The sequence below is a fragment of the Hemiscyllium ocellatum genome, chromosome 22 (assembly GCF_020745735.1).
Source record: "Hemiscyllium ocellatum isolate sHemOce1 chromosome 22, sHemOce1.pat.X.cur, whole genome shotgun sequence".
NCBI lineage: Eukaryota > Metazoa > Chordata > Chondrichthyes > Orectolobiformes > Hemiscylliidae > Hemiscyllium > Hemiscyllium ocellatum.
In genome coordinates, this window is record NC_083422.1 from 22,003,876 (window position 1) to 22,029,461 (window position 25,586).

A 25,586-nucleotide genomic window follows, 5' to 3' on the forward strand; every position below is an offset into this window, starting at 1 on the left:
GTCCAGGACTGGTATGGGACACTGCCCTTGACTAACCCTGCACTGGACCTACCCAACATGGAATTGGTTGGGGTATTTCAGACAGGTCCCACTGCCTGCTGTACTTATACTGAGTTTGGCCTGAATGCTGCTCCCATGTGGTGCCAGTGATAGTCTAATGTTGCTCACTGATGTATGAGAAGATGCAAACACACTCGACTGAGCATTGTAGCACAACATGGCCAAGTGCCCAGTTGCATGACTGCACCAACTGCCAGTGCAAGGAATAGCAGAGCAATTGAGAGCATGCCAGTAGGCACTTGGTGTACACATTCTGAGAGAGCAAAGGAGTAATCTTGGTGGATTGCATGGTTCACATTGCTGACTGGGTGCCATCCCCATGCTACTGCTTGACCCAATGCAGCAGTGTATGGCTGGCAGTCAATGTGCCCTGCTTCACAAATATGTGAGTGCAGGGTGCAATGCCATGGCATAGAATCTATCCTGGAAGTTAGGTGCCAGTGCCTGTTGTGAAAGGATGGGTGTGGTCACAGGCAACATGCAGGTCACTTGGAGCAAGCAACAATATGAACCCTCCATGAACCCTTTTCTGGTTCACATGTTGAGTTTTCATGGCTAGTTTGGATAGCGACTTTGGTAAGACTGCAACCCGTGGTGAGTTGGGCTGTTAACAGGACATTCAACAAATAATGAAAAGCATCAATTTGGAACATGCTTCTTTTTCTACTGTTGCTTATAAGTGGACATGTATCAAGAATGGGCACCCAGAGAATAGGGTTGATGAAAATAGTCTTTACAATTTTTAATTTTATCAGCAATAGGACTTGGCCATGTTTTCAGGTAATACATGTAATTGTAAAGTGTTGTAGAACTGGAAAATCACAGAATGAGTTAAAAAAAATAGAGTTGATCGGACAACAATAAATAAAAATGTCTAGCTTTTCAAGGTAAAAATTCCACTGTGGTTTACAGGTCCTTCTGTCATTTATATAAAAACTGGTAGATAATAATGCACTTCAGATGATGGGTGACATTTGGTCTGCTTCTGAAAGAGATGCTAAACCCATAGGATAGCTAGTGTAAGAGTCTAAATTCCACCGGAGTATTAAAAGCTCTAAAGTAAATTCTCTGATAGGTTCGTTGGCCAAAATACAAAAGAGGATTAATTTTCAAGTCCAAGAAGAATCTAGAGAACATTCTTAAAATTATAACAACAAATCTGAAGGCAAGGCAGAATTGATGTTTCAGATAAGAGAATGTACTGAGCAGTGTTAATGATCAAGATAAATTCCACAGCCAGACAACTTTCAATCTTTCCCTGCCCTCTTTCCCAACGTTCAGTAAATCTCTGTTACATGCACATACTTCACATCTGAAATAAAAACAACAGCTCATTTATGAGGTTGCAAGATTAACTGAGCAATCAAATTTCTCTCACAAAGTTGGAAACAAAAATAAAGGAATTATGTTTGAAAGCCAACAGGACACAATTTGCTTGGTTTTATGGATGATATATGCACGCATACGTTTAATCATGTAGCAACAGATGTCAGGGTGACAAGGAAATAAATTCTACAAGGAAGGTGATAATGATAAGCACTTAATATCTTGGTTTGCTTTCCAAACAGCAAGGAATAACAATCAGACAAATTTCCATTCTCTGTGCTTATCTACGTCCATTGAATTACATCAAGTTGTGACACTCAGAAAAATTTAAACAAATACAGTTGGCCCACAACAGAGGCAATAGTATGCTGTTTATCATGATAACTTCATCATTATACTTTAAAACTACATGTTAGTAATGTCATATTATTATACAACAAGTGCAAAAGAATTGTTTTGAAATCGATAGACTAATTTCAACAAATTTTCTTTCAACATTATTTTCTTAGTAAACAACAAATAATAATCAAATAGTAAATTTGTGAAAGGTAATGTTTTGTGATTTCCACTGAAGGAGGTACGCAGAATAGTTTTGGCTCTCCTTACATCCCAATTGAGCTGTTTTCAATTCAATTTATTACTTCTCTTGTCTTAACTGTGGCAATATCAACATAGGGACATCATGACAGCACTAATCTAAGATTCTATATCGCCCAGAAGATTTTTACGTAGAACGTGCACTTTACAAAAGAAGTATTTAAATTGGAATCTATACATAGAATACCGTGGAAGCATCGAGTCCATATCCACCCTCCGAAAAGCATCCCACCCAGACCCTCTCCTTATACTATCCCTGTAACCTTACATTTCCCACAACTGATCCACCTAGCCAACATATCCCTGGACACTATGGACAAGTTAGCATCGCCAATCCAGGTTACCTGCACATCTTTGGACTGTGAGAGGAAACCTGACCACTCGGTGAAAACCGATGCAGACACTGGGTCAATGTGCAAACTCCTCACAGACAGTCATCTAAGGGTGGAATTGAACCTGGGTCCCTGTCAGCATTCATTCCACGTGTAAATGATCTAAAAATTATTCCACAGTACAACGTCAAACATCTCTTCAAATGACCAGTTTAAAAAAAACTTATCCCAAATTCCTTAACAAATTTTCATGAGATGGCTTTGCCTGTTATTTAAATCCAGGCTTTATCCCATTTATTTCAAACAGTTTGGGTTGGAAATTCAACAAGGCAGCATTTATTCTTCAGGTACTAAACAACATCCTAAAGTATTCAACCTGAAAATCAGCAAGTGTTTTCTCATTTGTGAGTCAGACTTACACCATTCACCATCTCGATATGGGCCAAATGAAGTACTCATGCAAATAATGGGTCAGTATGTTACAGCTTCCTCCACAAGATTGGTTTTCCTAAAGATGACTAACACCAGCTGTGCCTAGAAAAACCAAGTGTGTGTTGTGTAAGGGAATCCTTAAAGAGGATGCTCAACCTGATTTCATGTTCAGTACAGATGGATCCCAATTTCAGTGTCTCTATCACTGCCAGTATTACCCATTCAGCATTGCTACACTGAGGGCACTACCAAGAGCCAGTGTCGCCATCTCAATGCCCTGATCTTCCAATTCATCTGATTCACCAGCTTGACAATAACAAAAAGCCAGGCTCTAATATCAGCTTCGCTATGGATCTCATCATTCTGTCACGGAGATGAATAACCAGCTCCAATACTTCCTTTAAACTCTGCAGCCAGTACAAAACACAACATGTTCCATGAGGACTTGCACAAATCAATCTAGCAAAAATGTTTGAAAGGGGCTTCATTGTAAGCAATTCAGCCATACCCTAACCCTACACCAACTCAATTGGAAGGCACAATGGAAGGTGCATTGACTAGCTGATCCGATTTCAAGGCAGTGAGCCAGGCAGCATTAGGAAGTGGAGAAGTCAATGTTTCGGGTGTAATCCTTCTTCAGGACTCCTGAAGAAGAGTTACACCCGAAACGTTGACTTCTTCACCTCCTGATGCTACATAGTTAGGCACATGTACAGTTAAAGATCTTGAAAAGGAACTTTTCTGACCATTTTCTTTATCTCCCCCATCCCTTTATTTCCTGAGAGCTCGCCCTCTTTTACAGATTGTGCATTCCACCTTCAATACAACTTTTGCCATGAGTTTGATGCCACATGATGAATTTGGGTTTGAGACAGATTGGTCGTGGGGAAAGTAAAGTCAAGAACTGTCTTCAGGCTTCAATTTCAAAGTAACATTACTTATTATGCTTTTGTATTAACTATTATTACATGTGACAATCATAAAACAGGTCCTGACTTAGTTACATCAGGTAATAATCAATCTATCTTCAAGGGCTCATTTCCACATGCTCTCAGTCCATCTTTCAGAAAGTCTCATTCTAACTCTGCCTGGCTTGTTGTGTTTTTCCAGCCTCCTGCCTGTCTATTTTGGATTCCAGCATCTGCAGATTCTTTTTTTGTCTCTGATCAGATTTCAAGGTTGGTTACTTCTCCATTAATATAAATGGCTTAATTATATCCTTCTGATCATATTCATGTCACAAAGCACAATATGCAGGCTTGCAAACTGCAATGGATCTCCAATGGATAAAAATGCATAAAATATTTGGCAAAGGCAGAAGTTTGAAAGCACTTTGGAAAATGAAAAGCCTTTTAGGTTGCTGCAGTTTGAAATAATTGGCCATGATTAATAACTATTCCTAAAAAGCTCTCTGAAATCGATCTAATCTTACCAGACATTTCACGTAAAGGTTACTGGCATACGTGGTTTTGGGGGGGGGGGGGTGTTCTCATTGAATTTTCAATGCTATTCATTGGGAAAATATTTCCTGCTTTCCTATGATGTTCACAAGCTATTTGTACTAACCTCAAAGGTATTGCCAGTAATGTCAAATTCAGGGGGTACAAAGGCACCTTCTGGATCATCTGTAAAGAAATAATAAGGAAAATCAATCACAAAGCACTAAAGCAATATTGTGGTACTGAAGAACTTTGAATAGTTCACACACGTACATTTAAAGATCTTGAAAAGGACCTTCTTTTACAAGTTTCTTTTTCTCTCCCATTCCTTTATTTCCTCAGGGTTCTCCCTCTCTTATAGATTGTACATCCCACCTTCAATACAACTTTTTCCATGAGTTTGATGCCAAATGATGAATTTGGGTTTGAGACAGATTGGTCGTGGAAAAAACAAAGTCAAGAACTGTCTTCAGGCTTCAGTTTCAAAGTAACATTATTTATCATGCTTTTATACTAACTACTATTACACATGATGAACATATAACAGGCCCTGACTTAGTTACATCAGGTAATAATTAATCTGTCTTCAAGGGCCTGTTTCCACGTGCTCTCAGTCTGTCTTTCAGAAAGTCTCATTCTAACAGTGCTCATTCTGTGGCATTTATACATAGTGAAATGCAGCTCCGTGACATCAACACAAAGTTGCTTTCAGGTCTTAATCCCCTTACACTCCACTATCATCTTACTGGAATACAGAAAGATTATGACAATTCCTTTGACTTATCAAAGAATATCCCATGTAGGCTTCATGACCTGTTTCAGGATTCAACACTTCTCTGACCTGGAGTTTGGCAGAGAGGCATTTATTCATGACCCACTCCACTTAAAGGCAAGTGGTCTGGCTGATGTCTTACCTGCTCACAATATTACAAGGGACAGCTTGGAGGTGGGCAGGAAGATGGTGGGCTAGCCACCCATTCTATTTTACATATTGCCTCTCACCTCAGTTTCATACTATGACTTTATACTGAAATTTTTGTGTGCAAAACAATGAGTATTGACAGTCTATTTGTTACCAGGAACCATCACACCAAGCCTGCTCTCAACCCTTAATTAACATTCATGTGAGCTTTTGCAATACCAACCACTGGTAAGAAATGTGGAGCAGAAATCCTGCATGACATTCCACCTTTCCTTGCCAACATTGAACCAATGACACAATCTGATGCTGGTGGTATTTCTGAAAATTGGAGAGAGCAATTGCCATTGAGAGAGACCCAAGAAATTAAGAAACACACTCTTCCAAAGGTACCTTTTCATATGAAACATACTCGCAGTAAGAAGAAAGAAGATGACCCAGGACATTCAGCAGCCAGAAGAGCGAAGTCACAGAAGATGACAGCGGCTCTGTGGTTTTGAAATTAAGTTAATGTAATTTTCGTAAGCGTCTTATTGGAACAGCATATTGTTATAGAGTTGGAGACAGATAATAAGCAGTCAAGAGAAAGAGTGCTTAGAATTGTGAATTGTTGTTGTTTAATGTTCACTTTTAGAGCTAAAAATATATTGATATTATTTTCTTTAAATAGTGGAATTTGGGAGTTCTCTGTCACTCATATTTTAAGCAGACTACAAGGCGAGATGAGATTTTCTGGGCGTTGGGTTTAATTAACAGATGGGTTCACTGCCGTGTCGTAACAGTAGAAACTGAACTTGGATCTTCCTGAGAGTTTCAAACTATGAAATAAAGATTAATAATCTATGATAATCAAGAAACGTCTTGTAAACATATGGAGGGATAGCAGTGCACTCGTAACTATAGTCTACATGTAACGGAGCAATGTTCAACACTTCTGTGTTCTATGGTGAGCATACAGACAAATGTGGAAGCTCGGGGAACAGACAAAGTTTGAATCTATACTCCCATTGATTTCCCTCGACTTCAGGCTGTGAACCTAACAGATCCTGGAATTCTGATTAAGGATTTAACCATTACTAGGGAAACAAATCCACGAATTTTAAACTGAAGAAAAATAAAAATACAAATTCAGGTCAGTCTTATGGTGTAACATTACTTTGCCTTTCTTTTTGGGTGCAGCTCCATTTGCGGCCATTGGAAATGATACAGATACAACATAAAATTCATCTTTCTGAAGGCTGAATTGAAAAATTACAACTTACATTCAAAAGCACTTTGAGGTTCTTGGCTGAGTATGAATTTCTAGGGCCTCGAATCCAGCCAGGCACAGAACAAAATTAAAAAGTGTATAAGCCAAGCCAACAGGTATCCTTACGCAAACAGTGTGTTTTTTTTTCCAGATGGTGGTTTTCTGTGAGGTAGTGACAGGTGACCAACATATATAAGATTGCAACTTCAAAATATTGCACTACGGCATGTGGTAAATGGACTGGCATTTAAGCAGGCTTAAAATACCTAAATGAATTCAATAAGACAAAATGGATCAGAAGACTTTATCCTATCTTTATCATACTTCAGGGCTTATATAATCAACTTTGTCAAACACTAGTTTTTTCTGTAATCAACTACTGGATTCCAAGTCAAATCAAAGCTAGGTATCAGCACATCAAAATGGTTTGAGCTAATATAATTTCATACGATTCATCAATGAAATATAGAATTCAAACAATGTCATGTAGTATTCTCAATAAACACACTAGGAATAGATGCAAATGTAAAGATTATACAAAGAAATAATTTCTTTACTTTCCCAGAACAAGAAAACTGAATATATGAATAATGAAGTTGTGTGTGCTTGGATACCAGGTGTGCAACTAAAGTAGAGTGACAAAATTTCATGTTCTGTTATTTTTATTGGGCTCAAGTGTTTGCGACCAGTTCTTCTAGAGAACATTTGGAAGCTACAGATTGAATGCAAGATATTTAAATGAGTAACTTCATCAATTTGACAGGATTATTGCAGCTTTATATCTTTTCTGCTTTACACCCCCATTTGTATTGGACTCAAGGGAAGGTCTATTGAGTCTACAGCTCATATATACTTCAGACTGGTTCTGGAATAAAAAGAAAAAAAAGCACAAAAGAGAAGTATAGAACAGGACAGGACCTTCGGCCCTCCAAGCCTATGCCAATCATTATGCCTTAACTAAACCAAAAAAACAAACTTTCTGCCCTTATTCAGTCCACATCCCTCTATTCCCTCCCTATTCATGTAACCATCCAGGTTCATCTTAAATGTTGCCAATGTGCCTGCTTCCACCACCTCTTCAGGCAGTGCATTCCAGGCTCCTACCACTCTCTGCACGAAAAACTTCCCTCACACATCTCCCTTACATTTCCCCCTCTCACCTTGAACCTGTTCCCCTGTGTAATTGAAACTTCAACCCTGGGAAAACACCTCTGACTATCCAACCTATCCATGCCTCTCATAATTTTGAAGAGCTCTATCAAGTTGCCTCTCAGCTGCCATCTTTTCAGTCAAAACAATCCTAGTATTTTTAACCTTTCCCCACAGCCTTTCCCCTGGAGACCAGGCAACATTTGATGAACGTTTGCTGCACTCTCTCCAAAGCTTCCACGTCCTTCTGGTGGTATGGCAACCAAAACTGTACACAATACTCCAAATGAGGCCTAACAAGCACATTTTATAGTTGCAACATGATTCATCAACTCGTGTACTCCATGCCCCTGGCCGATGAAGGCAAGCATGGTTATAGGAGTGTTATCCAATCCAAATATTTACCATATTTCAAACACCATCTTTTTTTGATAATGAAACTGGATTTCCTGTTTGCACACTTTAAGATAATAGGTGATATATTAGCTTTTGACACACTGGGAGTGGAAGCTTGCAGGAGAGCAGAGGAAGTCCAGAGGTTAGTGCAATTCTTATCCTTCTTTTTCCTTTTCAATGCATTACAACATAATTTCAGTGTTTCCAATCTATGAGCACAAGCAAGGGTGATGTCATTGACTGTTCATCTAGTGTCTGTTCATTGCCAGAGTAGTGTACCTATTGTTCCTGTGGTGAGTGGTGTTGCTGATCTATATCTGTTGTTGAAAACAGTGCATCTCCAGGAGTAAAGGTTATTTTGTGTAAATGGGGATGTGACAACTTCCAGATCAGCTACCTTCCATGGAAGAACAGTTTCTTTAGCTGTACATGTGTTTGCGGTTCTGATAATATAAGTGGTCATTGATGTTCACTGCATATGACTTAGGTGACAATTGCTCTCGCAGTTGTCACATGGACTGACATTTGTTGAGACCACTGAACATTTGGACTCTGACTGGCTCTCCAATATTCAGGTCCGGCAATGAATCGGAAGGTTTATCAATGTGAAATTTGGTTTTCTGTCATTTCATCTTGATTTTGTCTCTCACATTGATTGCTACTTCTGGCTTCAATAGATTCTTCATGACTGTAAAAATAGTTTAGGTGTGGCACAACATTAAATTTGATTAGACTACTTTCCATGTGTTTCCCCACTCAAAGACTAGTCAGTACTGGATTTACTCTTTATGACCTCTTCAACAATTTTGCTGCTGCTCAGTCACTCCATATGACGAGGATGTGTGGAGATGATGTTTGGTGTTGAATTTCCCAATTCAATCCAATGCCCTGGATACAAATAAATCTAGTTGTCCTTTTTGCATAAGCATTGCTTCAAGACACTGGCATCATGCTGCAAGGTGACTTCATCATTGACACTGTAGTTCCTCAGCACTGTTGGTCATCACTCATTGCTTGATTCTGGTGGTAGATCCTTTTTGTTCTGTGCCCAAATACCACTATGTGTCCTAAACAGGAAATTTGTACAGAGAATCACGCTCTAACAGCAAATTAGACAAGACAGCAAATTAAATAGTTCACAAATTCAACACACCATTGCATTGTTTTCAACCTATTGATCACTCAAACTCTGCTCTCATCTTATCAGGATCAGGGTGAAATCCTTTCACTATCAGTATATAACCTACGTACTTGGCTTCAGGCTTTTCCATTTGCAATGTTTTCTTGTTCAACTTCAAGTTCAACTGGCAAGCCCTCTAGCAGTGGTGCTAGATTTTGATTGTGGTCATTCATAGTTTCTTACATCGTGTCTCCATATCCACAGCCTAGCAGATAATCCACAAAACCATTCCACTCCAGGAAGATCGTCACCTCATGCTGTCTGCTTTGCTATTTTTCTGGAGCAATGGAAATGCCAAACAATATCCACAACCATCTGTATCTGTATGTGAAACAGCTGCTTTCATCAAGATTCAGTTGTCAGTAACCAGCCTTCACATAAGCTTGCCACAGCAAGTTGTAACAAAATGTCTTCAATGGTTAACATGGGATAGTGAGATCATTTGAAGCTTTATTGAGGTCCTTTGGATACTTTAAGTTTCCAGAGTCATTTCACTTCTGCCATGCTGTTAATCCATCTGTGGAAGTTTCAATTTTTAATTACTCTTTTCCTTTCCACGTCTTTTATCTAGGCTTTTGGGCAGCTCAAACTTTTCTTGGCAAATGCTGTGTTGGTGTCATATGGTCATCCACTTCACAATAGTATTTAGGATTAGATTCTCTACAGTGTGGAGAGTTTACCAGGAAGACACCTGAGATTTGTAAAAGGATTTTTTAAATCTTCTTGGATTTACTAGGTAATCAATTGCTTGGTAACCTGTAAAGCACTGAAAATCTCTTCTGGAATGTTTAAAGTTTTTAACTTTCTTTAACTGAGATGAATGGATTTGTGCTTAATGTCTATTATCGGAAATGCCAGACATTCATTCCCATTGTATCAGGCTTTCAACTTAGCTTGTACTCTTAGGATGAGTATTGATCCATCAAACAGCCTCAACAGTACCTTTCAGGGTTTCACTTCTGGGTCACTAACTTGACCAACTTTGCATAAATCTATAGAGCTCATAGTGTTGTGTAATGCACCAACCTTTGATGCTCTTCTTCTGCTGTTATTATTCAAACTGTCACAAACAATTTATCACTTTTAGATGTGATAGCAGCAATCTCTTGTATCGTGTCGAGTGCGATTTGTCAGTCTTTGGCTGACATCTCTCCTGTAGCCATCTTTACTGGTTTAGCTCACTTTACGCTGGTTCTAGTTCATAGGAACATATGAATTAAGAGTGGCAGCAGGCAATTCGGCACTTTGAGCCCATTCTGCCATTTAACACGGTCATAGCTGATCTTCTCCTGGGCTTAACTCCACTTTTCTGCCTGCTCCCCATAGCCCCCATTTCATCAGGAACATATATATTTCTTTCTTGAATAAATTGTTTGATCTGCCTCCACTGCAGTCCAGGGTAGTGAATTCCACAGATTCACAACCCTTTGCCAAAGGTAGTTTCTCCTCATCTCAGTTTTGAACCTGCCTCCTCTCACGTTAAATCCATGATCTTCTGTTCGAAACTGTCCAACTAGGGGCAGCATCCATACGACATCCACATTATCAATTGCCTTTAGCATTTTATATTCCTCAATCGGATCACCCCTCATTCTTCTGATCTCCAGCAAGTACAAGCCTAAGCTGTTCAACCGCTCCTCAATGACAGCCTTTTCATCTCTGGAATCAATCTAGTTAATCTCCAATAGGTTCATATGTAACATGAATATGGGGATTAAAAAAAGTGACATCAAAGCTTTCAAAATCTGTTTGGTATTTCTGCTTCTCAGTGAAATCCAGGTTTCAGTATAGCTGGCAGCACTCATTCCCCAGCACAGATAATAGCAATGCTATTCTTAACTGCTCAAGTTGTTCACTTACTTCTGTAACTATTTCATAATTTGTTTTTGAGAGTGTGGAAAAAGTTCCAATTTTGAGTCATATTTTCTTTTGCTCACAAGCTTTTTGTGATTAGAAAATACACAGCCATTTTGACACAACAAAGTTGCAGGCATTTTGTTTTACTCCTTGTTGATTCTTTCGGTCTCCGGCTCTCTTCCACCTTGGAAATCCACACATTTTCAGCTGCACCATCCCTGACACCATGTTGCAAGTGATGCGTGTTTAATGCTGCTATAAACTACACACAAAGGCACTCACAGAGTAGAAAGTACATCATAATAGCAAACCTGCTACAGCTTCCCACATCACTGAAGTCTCTGTCATGTAGGCGGTGTAGTTTGGCAGCATGTTCCAGGTTTGTGAGCCAGTGATGATGGCAGAATAGCAGCAGAGTTTTAAATCAGAATGATGTGCAACTTGGGGAGGATTTTCAGGTAAAATTACGCTCCTTCAAACACTAACCATTTTATTTCTCTTTTTAAGAACACCATTCCTCACAACAATTTAGTTTTTCAGTATGCACATCCTAGTTTTATCCCCTTCATCCCTTCCCCATCTGCTCATCTACAACTGACACACCTCATCCCCCTGTAATGCCATGCTTTTGCTCTCATACTCTCAAAAGATGTCTTCCAACTATTTATTCAATAGATGCTATTTCTCCCATTTACTTTTCTTTTCTTTCCACCACTTCCCCCTCTACAGAAGAAACACAAAACATAAGCAATAGGCAGAGAACTCAAAATAGACCTCTAGCAATCTTGCAGCTGCAGGGAAGAAGAGGCTGGGTACTGGTGAAGTTTCAGTGTAGCTAGCTGCCCGGTCTGGGGAGTAGTCAGCTATTCAGGAACATTATTTAAAACTGGTCATATGACATTCAAAACTTGATCTTGTGCACAATGCTTCCTTAAAACATTCTTACATTAATCATTCTAATTTATGTCATTGTTATTGACAGGGCCTTTAAGTATTTCAAAGGAGATGGTCCAGGAGGGTGCACCAGCTGGTCAAAAGAAGTCCCTTCCTCCAGGGTTCACTATCACAGGATTAATTGTGAACTAGCTCAGATACTCTCAGTTCAATGGCACTGACAAAGCAGATACTTGGCTTCTACTTTGTGATGTATGAGAAGTTTTCATTTGTTGACAAAATGACAGTATTGCTGGGAAGGCCAGCAGTTGTTGCCCATTCCAAGTAGCCTTTAAGATGGTTGTGGTGATCTATCTTCTTGCACCATTTTAAAGTCCTTGCTATGTAGGTACACCAGCTAATACCCAAGGGAACACCAAACCTCTGATCTGCTTTGTGTGGCTCCAGCACATTGATGATGGAGAATTCAGAAATGGTAATACCATGGAATGTCACGTGTAATTGAATGGACTCTCTTCTGATAGCTGCATGTTATGTGGCACAATGGATCACTTAGCTCTGTCCACATAATACTGCTTCCTATCTTTAGCAAGTGTATGATTCTACAGTCATTGCAGGGTTGTCACCTCGTTTTTAGTGTGACAAGTGATGAACAAGATAGAGGACAGTGAACAGCTCATGCTGGAGGTGGTGGAAGCTTCCAAGATCTGTTCAGCTAGACACAGAAGCTGTGCAATGGGGACTGTTAATTAATTGGATACTTCTGAATGACAAATAATGTCTCATGTACTGGTTTGCATACTGTGCATGCTTACAAAGAGTCTCTCCTCAAGCATGTGCAGCATGATTTTGAAGGCCTTTTTGTGGAAGTCTTCATCAATGAAGAAAGGGTCTGCCCTACACTGAGAACTAAATTTCAAAATCAGCTGAATGTAGGCTTTCCCTAATGGCTTGCTCATATTGAATGATTATTTGAACAGGCTGAATAATTTCACCTTCATCAGTCATTCAGTGCCTCCTAGAGTTCAAGGCTAACTAATGGATCATGACAGAGACAATGACAAAGAGAGACCTGAAAGTGGTCCCTCCGCTCAAAGCAATTCCACTTCATCTTCTGTCCCCATGCCCTTCTCAATAAGTTGTCTCATACCTTGATAGCTGAGTCAGCTCCGACAAAGGTCTTTGGTAGGATCCTCATGGGATCCAAAACTAAGGGAATGTCAGCACTACAACGGAGACCTTAACAGTCTGCCACTCCCTCTGAATGGGTAGGAAAGGAAGAGTTCAGATTCAGCTACAGAGATATGAGCATGAATTTATTTTCCCCCCAGTTAGATTCACTACAATGAGAAAATAGGCCCTTCAGTCCAACAAGTCCACACAGACCATCCAAAGAATAACCCAACCAGATTCATTTCCCTACCTTTACCCCTGACAAATGCACCTAACACCATGGGCCATTCAGCATGGCCAATTCACCTGACCGACACATCTTTTGGAATGTGGGAAGAAACCCATGCAGACACAGGGAAACGTGCAAACCCCCATGCAGACAGTCACCCAAGGCAGGAATCAAACCCAGGTCCCTGGCACTGTGAGGCAGCAGTGCTAATCACTGAGCCACCATGCCAATGCATGATGTTATGTTTGACTTTTAAGTTTGTTTCGTTTTTAAGGACAACTATTGTTGCAATTCATTCTTGTTATTGGTATTTGGTTTCTGCCTGCAAAGTAATGTTTCCAACTGGGAAGAATGGCAACGCATAAATTGAAACCAAGCAATGTAGGGATATTAAAGGAATGCTTGTTTGTTTGGTGGACTGTATCGTGTTATTGTCATTGTTGGGGGTGGGGATGGTTAGGTGATGGGGGTATGTAATATTTTATGGATACACTTGTCACATGACTGTTTGTGGGATCAAATCATAATGTGGGTAAACAGGTAGCAGTCAGTGTTACTAACAATGCTTTTTCCAGATATAGTTCAATGTTGTCCTGGAAATAGTTTGAAGGGGATATGTGCTCTGTTCCTTGTTTCTTCTTCGAGGAGAAACTTTCCCAATGAGCAGAAGGCAGCACACGTGAATCATTCTGGAGATCCTCACTAAGACACACTGAAGGGTGCTTTCAAAGTTGCCCAGGCGTATCTGATTGTCACATGACTTCTCTCTTGAGTTTAATTGGTTGAGTCCCTCATTACTCAACTTAAAAATTGCATCAAGACTACCACAGATTGTAAGCTTCTTGATCAATGCTCATGAATCTTGCTCACAACTGTATCAACACCTTTTTAAAAGCCATAGGTCTTGTTCAGAATATAACTTCAATTTATAAAGCTTTAGTATCCAAGATATGTGTCTTTTTAAGCCACTTCGACTCATACACACAAACGATACCTGAAATTCAAATCAGCGCTCACAATAATTAGGATGTATGTGAGGCTATGAACTCTTAACAGTCTTGAACATTCTGAGTTTGGAAAGAATCCCTAAGAACATCCCTTTTCAGGTCCACAAAGCTCAAACAGAATAAAGCAGTGAGCACTAAATGTAAACCCTGAGCTTTGTGGGATACATGAATATGGACATCTCAACTGCATAGAGTGAAATGCAAGAAGAACCTATTAAGTTTTAGTTCAAAACTATAGAGAGAATGTAGTTGACAGATTTAAGTTCTTAGTCAACATCTATCCAAAACAAATGTCTATATTCATTAAAAAAAGACATGAGTACATCCACCGTTAATAGTTTACATAATCGGTAGTTTAGACAGGAAATGCAATTAAGTCATGAAAATCACAAATGTCTCATTACCATTTTTGATATTTTGATTTGATTATATTATTACTGTCAAGTTCTGCCTGTGTTGATCATTTCAGGAATGGTTCAGGTTCTATGTGTAAATGAAAATCACATATATCAAATGCAACAACCTTATCTTTTTTGTCGTGATTTCCAAAGTTTTATTACCTCCAAAACTTTCAAGTTAAAGGGAGATTTTCCAAAACTGAAATTGCAATTAATTGACTAGATTATCCTCCCAAATATTTCCAAGGTTGTTTTGCCAATTAGCAAATGAAGACAATAAATAGAGTTCAACGAAAAGAAAAATTGGTCATTGAAGCTATTATGCATTGCATCATGTGAAATCCTCTGAAGTTCACTAGCATTTGTGTCATAAAAGGTTTTGAAGAGCACACAGTACTTACCACTCAGCTGCTCCATGAAGCAAACATTCCCATTAGCATTGAAAGCCAATGTATCTGGGGTGATACAGAGAGTATGAAAGAGTGGAGTGTGGGAGATGCTCTTCATTGAAAGGCAACATTCTAGGCAGGCTGCCCAGATATCCTGTTCACTGAGGCAGCTATCTCGTAATGACAGGATGTCAGCAAGGGACACATTCTCCTGCCAAGTAAATACATAAATTAAATAAGAAACTAACAGTGACAGCATGAGAAACAGGTTATTATTTTTAAATTTCATTTGCGCACAGCCACATCCTATCAATATTACCCACATTCTCATAGCTTCTCTGCAGAGAATTAAGAAAGGGGATCATCTTAATAGACAGATTAAATGTAGATTACTTAAATAAGAAGATTTAATTATACTTTGAGTCATCACCATTGATATGAACAACCTAAAAAAAGTGAATTCCAGGCAACAATTGTTCTAAAATCGAAGTTTTTGCTGTGGGTGGAGAAGTTTCATCATTCACTTCAAATGCATTTATACACAATAATTTACAGCTTTTCCCAGTGGAGATTTCAACTCATGACATTTGCCTGAATTCGGCACCCTCTACAGTGGTCAGTGGTGGCTGTGAAACGGGCAAGCATTTCGAAAGCAGTTTTATCAGTCAGTCTGAATCAAGAATCACCACAAATGAAAAAGCAGGCAATAAAATATGGCAACTTGAATTAAATTCAAGTGCAAGACTAAAACGTAGACACATTCAAGGAAATACACAAAAGAGAAAATCACGAGTGCTATAAAAAGTAAGTTGCAAGGTTTGTGAAGGTTTGTAGCTCAGGTTGAGGTTTAGGGTGTAGATTTGCTCGCTGAGCTGTAGGTTTGATATCCAGACGTTTCATTACCTGGCTAGGTAACATCATCAGTGGCGACCTCCAAGTGAAGCGAAGCTGTTGTCTCCTGCTTTCTATTTATATCTTTCTCCGGAATGGAGAAAGTAAGTTACTTTTTAATAGCTGCAACGTTATTTTTCTCTGATGGAATTTGATTCGGGATTTCACATTTATAAAATTAGTTTTGCTGTGCATAGAGAGTTATATAAAAAAAACTCAAATTACTCCAGAATGAGCCAAGTTTAAATTTCTGATTGGTCTTTTGTGTGATTATAATGGGCAATTATGCAAAGTTAGCATCTTAAGCTTCACTTCCATTAGCAAAGCTACAACCACACCGCCCCGTGGCCCAACATTTCAACTCTCCCTCCCACTCTGCCGTGGACATAGAGGTCCTGGGCCTCCTTCAACGGCACTCCCTCACCACCAGACGCCTGGAGGAAGAATGCCTCATCCTCATCCTCGGAACACTTCAACCCCAGGGCATCAATGTGGATTCAACAGTTTCCTCATTTCCCCTTCCCCCACCTCACCTTAGTTCCAAACTTCCAGCTCAGCACTGTCCCCATGATTTGTCCGGACTTGTCCTACCTGCCTATCTCCTTTTCCACCTATCCACTCCACCCTCTCCTCCCTGACCTATAACCTTCATTCCCTCCCCCACTCACCCATTGTACTCTATGCTACTTTCTCCCCACCCCCACCCTCCTCTCGCTTATCTCTCCACGCTTCAGGCTCACTGCCTTTATTCCTGATGAAGGCCTTTTGCCCGAAACGTCGATTTCGCTGCTCCTTGGAAGCTGCCTGAACTGCTGTGCTCTTCCAGCACCCCTAATCCAGAATCTGGCTTCCAGCATCTGCATTCATTGTTTTTACCAAAGCTACAAATATTACAGTATATCTGTCAGCACAAATGTCAATTTTGGGATTTTAGTACTTAACTGCACATGGGATTGCCAACAGTCTCACCCAATAACACCAGCAAGTGCTGGCAGCTGATGAGATGGTAATTTCCCAATTAACAGTGCAGCTGAAATTGATTGGGGGATTTTAATGCCACCTCCCCTATATCAGGTTTTGAGGTGGAACATCTAAATTCCAAGTACTCTTAGGGTTCCTATTCTAAGGGAAGCCCAATGCTGGCCATTTAAATTCTGACAATCACTTACTACTAGTTGGCCCTCGCCAGAGGTAACATGGAGCTGCAACCAAGCGAGTATGACTCCGATTGCAAAAATTACATTAGATTATGTTCTTTAAATGATAGCAATCCTACACATACATTCAAACAATTTTGAATCGATTAGTTTGACAGGATCTGGGGCAACAAATGTTGAGCATGCACAAACACATTCCACTGTAGGTTATTATGAATGTAAAGCTCAATTCCTCATGCTACATTAGCATATGTCCCCAGAATTCTAAGTATACATTTTCTTTTGGCTGTGAAAATTCCAAATGAATTGTTTATCGCGAATCACAACATTTCGAAAGCATATTGCTTTGCAATGCAAGCAAGTAGCCTTTCATTGGGAAGCTTTCCTATGTAGCTGAGGGCTACCCAGAGGCCAAATGAAAGAGAATTATCTGATATACCAGAGATGAGAGGCCAGAGGTGATACTGTTCTCATGTGGATCTTTGGTGGTAGGAGGTGACTTGCAAAACAAGTTGTATGCCTTGTTTTTCAAACCATTTTTAAGTTCAAACTGAAAAGTACTTGTAACTCATGTAATTTGTGGTTCTCAGTTACACATGACCTAAAATAGGATTTTGAGTTTTTTTCTGTGCTAAGATAGATCTCATAATTTTCAATAATAATAAATTCAAAGGAAGAAGTGACATGTAACTCCAGTTGGTCAAATATTCACAATTTAAAATAATCATTGTGATTCAGTGTGCACAAAAGTAAAGAAATAATTCCTTAGGGTACAAAAAGAACTTTTTTAGAGAAGTGTTTCAAAGCAACATCAAATGGAAAAAAAATCTGTTACCATAGTAACACAATTCCAACTTGTTTCCTATTGAGAACTTGAAATAGGATGCATAAATTAAATTTAGAATTGTTACTTCACTGTTTGACATATGCTGGTTAACAACTACAGTTAAAACTAGGAACCAGCTTGAACATTGATCCATGACAACTTTTCAACTGTTTGAAATTGAATTGCTATTTTCTTAACAGTGAATCATGTGATTAGATTAATAAAGGTTTTAGCAAATGGTTCTTTCAAATTCTGTGCAATGCCTCCGTTCAAACCATCATTTACATCCTAAAAATGCAACATTTTTTCTACCTTTGATAAAAGAAAGTTATATGTTTCAAATCAGTTTCACATTCCATGGACACATAAAATACCAACAAGATGATGTATGATTACAGGGTGTGTTGTCAGATACTCACAGCCAACAAAGTGACATCAACTGCAAAAATAAATTGGTGCTATTTTTAAGATACATGATTATATGTGCTATAAAATAGGTTTACGTTATCTGTAGATCTCTGTACATTACAGGTTTTATTAAACTGTTTAAAACGCTTTATTACGCAAGAAATCTGCTCTTTTGAAATTTCTCGTGAAAAGAAAATTGACAGGTTAAGCAATTAGCAAATGGAGTTTGGTGTGGGAAATTTTGACGGTCTTCATTTTGGAAGAGAGAACAAAAGGACAATATTATTATTTAAGTGGAAAAAAACTGCCGAAAGCTACAATATAAAGAGACTTGGGGGGGACTTCTGTATGAAACACAGAAAGCTAGCACACGGGTGCAGCAGGTAATCAGGAAGGCTAGTAGAACGTTGCCTTCTAAACACTAATTTTCTTAAGCATTGAAACATTTGATCAATCCATGAGAGGAGATAACCTGCTTCCAAGATCTCATTCAATGTCACTCCCAAGCAGCTTTAGAGAGACGTGTAAAAAATGGTTCCATAAGAAACAGGAATAGAAACTTACTGTTCATCCCTCCAGCCTGCTCTGCCATTCAATAGGATCATGGCCAATGTGATTTTTCTCTACTTTTTTGTATTATTCTCATAACCCTCGATTTCTGACTGATCAAAAATTTAACTCAGCCTTAGACATACATAAAGATTTTGCCCCCACAGCTCTCTACGGCAATGAGTTCTAAAGATTCTCAATCCCCTCAGAAGAAATTCCTCTTCGTCTTAAATTGATGACCCTTTATTCTGAGACTATGTCTTCTGGTCCTTGATTCTCCCATGAGGGGAAACATCCTCTCAGCATTACCTTCTCACGAGCTCCTTAAGAATCCTACATGTTTCAATGAAATCATCTCTCATTCTTCTAAACTCCAGTAGGTCGAGTCTCAAACTGTTAGCCTTCGCTCTTAAGACAAACCCTCCATACCGTGAATAATCGTATTGAACCTTCTCTGAATTGCCTCCAATGTAATGACATCTTTCATTAAATAAGGGGGCCCAAGCCATTCACAGTTCCAGACTTCCCTATTGTTATACTCCACCCCTTGAAATAAAAGCCAACATTCTACTAGCCTTCCTGATTACCTGCTGCACCCGTGTGCTAGCTTTCTGTGTTTCGTACAGAAGTCCCCCCCAAGTCCCTTTATATTGTAGCTTTCGGCAGTTTTTTTCCACTTAAATAATAATATTGTCCTTTTGTTCTCTCTTCCAAAATGAAGACCTTCAAAATTTCCCACACCAAACTCCATTTGCTAATTACTTAACCTGTCAGTATCTCTCTGTAAATTGTTTGTATCCTTCTCACATCCTGCCTTTCCTCCTATTTTTGTATCCTCTGTAAATTTGCTACAGTACATTTGCCTCCTTATTTCAAGTCATTAATATCTATTGTAATCAAATGCAGTCCAGCACTGATCCCTGTAGAATCCTAATGGTCACAGGTCACCACTGAAAAAGAAGCACTTATCCCCACTCACTGTTTCTTGCCAATTAGCCAATTCTCTATCCATGTCAATATACCACTTCCAGCACCGTGGGCTCTTTTCTTATAACTTCACCTTATGTGAGGTACTTTACCAAACACCTATTTGAAGTCCAAATACAACACATCCACTGGTTCCTTTCTATCTATTCTGGTTGAGATTTCCTCAAAAAAAAACTCTAATAAATTAGTCTGACAGAACTTCCCTTTCATGAAGCTACGCTGACTCTGCTTGATGAGATTATGATTTTCCAAATGTCCTGCCATTACTTCTTGAACAGTGGATTCTAACAATACATACTAGGTTAATCAGTACTTAGTTACCCAGTTTATGCCTCCCTGCCTTTTTGAATATGGGTTTCACATTGGCAGCTTTTTAATCCTTTGATACTTTACAGAATCCTTGGAATTTTGGAGAATTACAACCAATGTATCTGCTATTTGATAGCTACTTCTTCTAGGATCCTAGGATACATCAGGGTCAGGAGACGTATCTGCCATTAGCCTCATTAATTTGTCTAAAACTACTACTCTAATGATGTGATGGTACTTAATCCTTCCTCCATATTAATGGGATGTTCAAAGTATCTTCCACTGTAAACCTCACTTAATTTCTCCCTAGTTAAGGAACGCTCCATTACTCCAAAGCTGCTTTCTACATGGATGTCAGTGGAATCATTGTGGGGAAATCAAATCTATACCCATCTCTCTGTGATTGATCTGTTTGTGAGCAAATGTACTCAGTTATTGCATTCTTCCAGTGTTTTAAAAGAAATTAGCTGCATTGCTCCTACTTGCTTAGGTTAACAGGGCATAGGATTTAGTGTAAATAGGCTAATATAAACATCCATAATCATGCTTGTTTACAAGAGCTAGTTAAAATTACATGAAAGCAAAGTGCCTTTACAACTTATTGAAAGCTTCTTAGCTACACTAACCTCAATTACCTTGTTGTAAATTCATCTTTACCAAGCTTGTTAGCAAATAAAAATGTCAAAAACAAAGTAAATTGATTGTAAAGCATCCATTGCAATATATTTAATTGAAATTTGGAGATTTCCCATCTTAATCCAAATGTAGACAGTTACAGATACAGCAGTTACATTAAGAATACCCGACCCTAACAAAGGGAATGGTAGTATGTTCTCATTTACGTTCATGCTAGGCACTGATCAGAAATAAATTGCAGCTACAGATTAACTTTGCAACCAAATGACCCAAAATGCAATGCAACATCTTTTTATGCTGTGCAAACATCACAATACAGATTTTCTGGTTACTAATGAAGGCATGGCACATGTCTTTCACCTTGATAAAACTCCTTCCACAGAGTCTTAGCAAGACTCAGAGTGCAGGCTTCTGCTTTTCTGCCACAGATTTTAAATTGGAATTGGTGCCCTCTATTTGCAGTTTGTTGGGTCTGTGAACAGGGCTGGCAATGAGCAAACTGATTAACTAATCAACATGAAGAATTCTCAGGACAGAATCAAAAAGATACATTTAAATTATTATACAGAAGGTGAAATAATGATCAAGATAATCACATGGGAGTGAAGGGAAAAACCAGCAAATCAAAAATTTTAAATAAAGCTAAAATCTAACATTTTAATTTTCTTCTGGGGGAATGAGACCCTACATTTTTGAAATTAAGTCACAATTAATTGCAAGATTATTCAACAGAAATTCTGAGTAAATATATTACTAAAAATTCAGATATCCCGCTCTGAACAAGGCTTACGTTAGTCAGTCATCAATGAACTCGGCCCGGACAATCACAAAGGCCAACCTTCCATCTAAAGAATCCATCCACCATGCCCACTGTCAAGGAAAAGCCGCCAGCATTCTCAAAGATCCATCCCACCCTGGCAATGTTTTTCTACAATCTCTATCATCGGGGAGAAGGTACAGAAGCCTGAACACACGCATCAGCCAGTTTCATAACAGTTTCAACCCTACTATTGTTAGAATACGGAATGGACTCACTAATTCTTAACATTCACCTGTACCTGTGTTTTTGTTTTTGCCGCTGATTACCTATTATTTACTTATCTATGCTTCTTAACTATGTGATCTGCCTGTATTGCTCGCAAGACAAAGCTATTCACTGTGCCTCGGTACACGTGACAATCAATTCAATTCAGCTCAATTCAATTCATGGTGAGAATAATGTGTATTTAGTGCAAGTTCATGTTAAATCTGCAAAGATTACAACAAAGCACCATACGGTGGAGTGAGATTTCTCTGACAGCATGTTCTGGGTTTAACCTTCACACCTAAAAGACCCATACTGGCTATGATATACAGTGTGCATTTGACCCCCACCTGTCACCAGTTTTCGGGGGGAAGAGGGCGATGTGGTAAACGCCACCTGGAATCTCCGAATTGAATAGCAAGGGTTCCCTCAATGGGGAGTTCTACTGCTTTATTAACTACTTGCTACTGGTGGATGAGTACCCATCTTCCCACCCTCAGAAGCCACATCTTTAAAAATAGTCCACAAGTGGGAATATGCCAACTGTTGGCATGCAGCATAGTGAGAAAAAAACATCACATTACCCATCTCCACCTTGCGACGACTATTCTGCCCATTGATTAGCTGAAAAGTAAATAACATCTGATTGGTATTTCATCTAACGTTGCTGATAAAATTGTAGGCAACATCCAACCCTACCCACCTCAAAAAAACATATTCAATTCATATATTCGATTACATAATTATTTAAAAGCTTTAGTCATATCCTTTTAATGACTATCAGCTCACGTCCATGTCCTTTCATGATATTGCACATGTCTAGAACATTCTTAGCCCCAAAAGAGCAGCATGTTATTGTCCTTATTAAAAGCCATTTTCAGCACAGGGGCTTATTCATCAATCTTCTCTAAACGGAAAAGAAATCTACTGATTTGGTTTCCCTGCCAGTATATTTTCTAACAATCCATTAAAAGTCGTAAGGCCTCTGTGGAATCATTAATGTTGTTTGCATACACAGCCTCACTCCATTTATTAAACCAACCGAGGAGGCTGGTGCTGGGAAAGCACGGTAGGTCAGGCAGCATCTCTGACCTGCTGTGACTTTCCACCGCCACCCTTTTCAACTCTGAGTCTCCAGCATCTGCAATCCTCATTTTCTCCTTATTAAACCAACTGTCAAAGGAGAACATTTATTAACCTCTGCTGAGTTACTTAGTCTCCGCTGAGTGTTTGAAATAACTCCACAGAGGCCAGCATCCCGTCACCAAGAGTCCTTGGCACTGATCCATTCCCTCATAGCCAGTTGTCAGAGTGAACAGCACCTCGGAAATTCCTGTTCTTATCTGTGACCCAAGGCCCCATGACTGGACCAACTTAACAACCCCAATCAGGGAACTCATATTCAATGAGGTCCACCTGGCTGACCTGATTTCAATCACCACAGTGATAACCCATTTCATTTTTATTGAACTACTATTGATATTAAATTAATATTGGGCTCATAAAGGCTTTAGTGTGAAGCTCCAATTCTAAACTTAACCAGCCAATAGATTCAAGTCAGTCATCTGGTTTATGCCTCACCCAATTTTACTCTGCTCTGACTTCAAAACTGGCTTCAAAAGTTTAAAGTTACAATGCAGCAAGAAGCATTTTGCTCTCATCTGCTTCTTATCCATTTGGCAACAATCAGTTTTCAGCAGCTATCACTTGCTCCTGATGTCTGAGCCAAAGAAACATCAAGCAATACATACTTGGACACATTTCACTTAGACAGGATCCCCATGCTTTCAGAGATGAAGGTCTGACAATTTCCCCTGATGTTATATGGCTGGACAACACAGAATTTATATGTGCCGCATGCATAATTTATGCTGATAATGTGAAGCGCATTTATTCTCCATCCATTAAAAGTATTGCAGTTCCTTTTCTCCTAATTTTAGGGCATTCTCCTTGAACAAGGTCTTCTGCTAGGCTCAGGAGAGTGACATTGGTTTCATGATTTTCAGAGCTGCCAACAGATCTTTGCAGTAGAACGGGTAAAACTGTACACAATTTAGTTGCAGTCAGTTGCTGGTTACTTGGCTTAGACATTGTTAGTATGCAAGAAGCAGCCAGGGCAACCAACCTCTGGTAAGTACTGGAAGAGGAGGAGAAGCTGACAGTCGGTAAGGATAGAAGCCATTACAAAAGGACAAATAAAACACAGTTTCATCTCATGATGCCAGCCAGAAAGTACATCAGCCCTAGGTTAGCCATCACAAACTCCCTGGAGACCAATGCCCAAAAAGAAGCACTCCAAAAGCTCCTGTTTGTAAACCTGTTTGACTATGACCTCTGACTTTGTCCACCCTAGTCAAACACCAGCACCTTCACATCCAGAAGGTGTGAGTTAAGCAGGGAAGCTCTTGTTGGGATACAGTTGCAGATACAATTGGCAATTAAAACTCCTTACTTGATTTCAAAGTTACCACTCCATGTATTTTCTACATATCAGAATCTTTTTCAGTGCCTATCAAGGAATATATCTGAACTCTATCAAACTGCAGTCCATAGTGCAATACACATGGTGTTTAAGCAGACTACAATCAACATAATGGACTTTTGTGGTGAAATGGTAGTGTCCCTGCCTTTGATCTGAGAGACTTGGCATCAAGTCACATTTGCTCCGGATACAATATCTCTGGTTAGTTAGTTAGAAAACATCAAAGAGCATTGTAGTTACTGCCAGAAAATATCTTGAATTCACTGAACAGCAACTAACAATAACTTTCATAATAGCCAAAAGTTTGAAGTTGGGATATCTTTAGTTTCTGGAGCTTCAAACTTATGTTACAGAAATAGGAACAGATATTATTTTATCAATGTTCAGTCTCAATCTGTCAAACAAATAAAAATCAAATACATGAACACGAGAACTCAATAGTCTTCTAAAGGTGTACTTTTAAGAATCAAATAGTTTCTTTATTAACTGATTAATAATCAGAAAGGTCATGAAGTAACTGTTCCATCTGAAACTGCAACCACCTTCATACTAGACAATAGAGTTGTTAGTCCAATATATCGTTTTGCATTTCTGGCTTTCCCAGTTCTTGGGATTGTGTCTTTCAAGATAATCACATCAAGAATCTTACTTTTGGTTGTTATGAAGAACTGAGATTGTGCCATGATTGTTACCCACCCTGCTTTTGCAGTGACCAGTTTGAGAAAGGCATTAAAGCATCAAGTTCTATTTTCAAGGAACCACCTATTTTAGGTTGCCTCAAAATGGGTGCCATGCATTTGCAATGGAACCAACAATGGTGCGCATTGGGCTGAGACTTTTACATTAATGTTGGCATGTTTTGTACCAGCTATAGAGCAGAAAATGAAAAAAAAATGAATAAGAATTCTCATGGCATAGTCTATAATCACCAGGATTGCAGAACCTTGGTCTTTATTAGGTTAGATTCTCTACAGTGTGGAAACAGGCCCTTCAGCCCAACAAGTCCACATCACCCCTCCAAAGGGAAATCCAATCTGCTACCCTATATTGACCATGACTAACGCTGTGGGCAATTTAGCATGGCCAATTCACCTGACCTGCACATCTTTGGACTGTGGGAGGAAACCAGAGCACTCGGAGGAAAACCACGCAGACACTGGGAGAACATGCAAACTCCAGATAGACAGGTAGGAATCAAACCCAAGACCCTGGTGCTGTGAGGCAGCAGTGCTAACCACTGAGCCACCATGCCACCCATTACTCACAGATAGGAACACATATGGGAAAGGTT

At 39.2% G+C, this 25,586-nt stretch overlaps 1 protein-coding gene across 1 annotated transcript in view; it reads right to left on the minus strand.

Moving 5' to 3' along the window:
• The window catches only part of LOC132826137 (kinase non-catalytic C-lobe domain-containing protein 1), a 179,990-nt gene that overhangs the window by 151,974 nt on the left and 2,430 nt on the right, over positions 1–25,586 (minus strand). The window contains exons 2-3 of the mRNA XM_060841784.1: positions 15,039–15,237; positions 4,314–4,372 (exon numbers count right to left, since the gene is read on the minus strand). Coding sequence (XP_060697767.1) covers positions 4,314–4,372; positions 15,039–15,237 — 258 coding nt within the window. The remainder of the gene's footprint in view (positions 1–4,313; positions 4,373–15,038; positions 15,238–25,586) is intronic.